The sequence below is a fragment of the Priapulus caudatus genome, unplaced genomic scaffold (assembly GCF_000485595.1).
Source record: "Priapulus caudatus unplaced genomic scaffold, Priapulus_caudatus-5.0.1 Scaffold509, whole genome shotgun sequence".
NCBI classification, from domain to species: Eukaryota; Metazoa; Priapulida; class Priapulimorpha; order Priapulimorphida; family Priapulidae; genus Priapulus; species Priapulus caudatus.
The window spans coordinates 2,010-4,149 of record NW_014577570.1 but is presented as its reverse complement, the minus strand read 5'-3'; the positions used below and the strand labels follow the sequence as shown (position 1 = coordinate 4,149).

Here is a 2,140-nt window from a genome sequence, read left to right as displayed (position 1 = left end):
TAATATCTACGTCTCTGTGTCTCAGCTCTAATATCTACGTCTCTGTATCTCAGCGACGTGTCTCTGTGTCTCAGCTCTAATATCTACGTCTCTGTGTCTCAGCTCTAATATCTACGTCTCTGTATCTCAGCGACGTGTCTCTGTGTCTCAGCTCTAATATCTACGTCTCTGTATCTCAGCGACGTGTCTCTGTGTCTCAGCTCTAATATCTACGTCTCTGTGTCTCAGCTCTAATATCTACGTCTCTGTGTCTCAGCGACGTGTCTCTGTATCTCAGCTCTAATATCTACATCTCGATGTCTCAGCTCTAATATCTACATCTCTTGTGTCTCGGTGTCTCAGCTCTAATATCTACGTCTCTGTATCTCAGCGACGTGTCTCGGTGTCTCAGCTCTAATATCTACGTCTCTGTATCTCAGCGACGTGTCTCGGTGTCTCAGCTCTAATATCTACGTCTCTGTGTCTCAGCTCTGCTATCTACGTCTCGATGTCTCAGCTACTTGTCTCGGTGTCTCAGCTCTAATATCTACGTCTCGGTATCTCGCTGCAGGATGCGACCGATGATGAGGAGTATGAGGTGAACAACGAGCTGGCCAATAAGATGTCTCTGTTCTACGCGCAGGCGACGCCCATGCTGCGCACTCTCAGTGACATCATGACCAAGTTTGTGTCAGAGGTAGGCTGAGCAACTTGTATCGGTGATAGGTGGTATGAACTGAGGGCAGTGCTGTATTAAATCTGATAATATCTGTACTCGGGTTAGTGTTACGAAGAATTGATCATGTCTGGATACTGTAAAACTGTGACAGTGCAATAAAGAATGAGAGTTTTAAATAAAGAAGTTTGTGTCAAAGGTGGGCTGAGCGACTTCTTTCACTGTCGAATGTCGTAACATAACGAGTAAGCGCTTGTTCCTCTGTCCCGCAAGCCGATGGTATATCGTTGTGTGCATCCATGATGGAAGGATGCCGGTGAATTCTCTCTTCCCCGAAATGTTGTAAAGTAATGCTATTAATTAAGATTGATTCTCTCTATCTGGCATGTCTGTCACACATACTCTACTCCTTCCTACTAGTGGAGGGAGTAATGTATTCCCCTTCCTTTATATGTCATGATGTGACGCCGCAGCTCACCTCACGTTCCCACATGGAAGTGAGACTGCCGCCAGCCTCACTCATCGCCTATCATTGCAGAACAAAGACCTGCCGATCGAGAACACGACCGACTGTCTAAGCACGATGGCAGCCATCTGTCGGCGCATGATAGAGAATCCGTAAGTGTCGTCTGCATGCACGTTGCACGATCCCACCATGTCCTGCATACTGCCTTGATGCTTGGTGAGAGACGTGCGCGGGGAGGAGGAAGCATTTCTTCCAACCTTCGGGTGATGGGGGCGTCACTGTTTCGAAGTTTACTTGACACATTCGTAGCCGGTGGCGGTACAGGAGAGATAATTAAAACAAGGTAAACGAGAATGGTTTTGTAAGAATGGCAGTGGTGAGAGAGCGGAGTGCGTTTGTGCTGCCGTGGGAGCATGCCCTCGTACATGTTTTTGGGCATTATCATTGGTTGTAGCCGTGCATGTACGAGACTTGACTATTACACATGCACAGCTCGTAATACTCGTGGCATGGTCCGTGTAATGCTTCCGCCCGTCTGTGGTGAGGTTTGTGATTGTGCGTCGTTAATGCTTGCCTCTGCGGGTCTTGCAGGGAGTTCTGTGCGCGGTTTAAGAATGAGGACACGGTGTCGTTCTGTCTGCGGGTCATGGTTGGGGTCATCATCCTCTACGACCACGTGCATCCTGTCGGAGCCTTCTCCAAGAACTCCTGCATCGACGTGAGACAAATTGCATATCATTAACATTACTTAACAGCTAATTAAGTAATTAATGAAGTAGTTAATTATAGTGATGTCACGATCATCATTTATACTCAATCATCGGTTGAACAGTGGCTCGAACCAAGCGCTTGGTTATCAAAATCCAAAATCGATTTCATCGGGGAAAAAAAAAACTTGGAAAAGTGATGAGAATCAGAGATATCATAGCTACTATACAAGTTATCCTTTATTAAAACATACATGTATTATACACACAGTAGTAAACAGTGCAAAACAAACAGTAAACAGGGCTAAACAA

At 46.0% G+C, this 2,140-nt stretch overlaps 1 protein-coding gene across 3 annotated transcripts in view; it reads left to right on the top strand.

Annotated features, from left to right (window-relative positions):
- Positions 1-1,901, top strand: part of LOC106811149 (protein FAM49B-like) — a 25,282-nt gene extending 23,381 nt beyond the window's left edge. The window contains exons 7-9 of one of the 3 annotated variants that reach the window (XM_014814689.1): positions 551-676; positions 1,194-1,273; positions 1,713-1,901. In XM_014814689.1, coding sequence (XP_014670175.1) covers positions 551-676; positions 1,194-1,273; positions 1,713-1,863 — 357 coding nt within the window. In that variant the 3' untranslated portion in view covers positions 1,864-1,901. The remainder of the gene's footprint in view (positions 1-550; positions 677-1,193; positions 1,274-1,712) is intronic. The other 2 variants (XM_014814688.1, XM_014814687.1) reach the window with 2 other exon arrangements.
- The last annotated feature ends 239 nt before the right edge of the window (positions 1,902-2,140 follow it).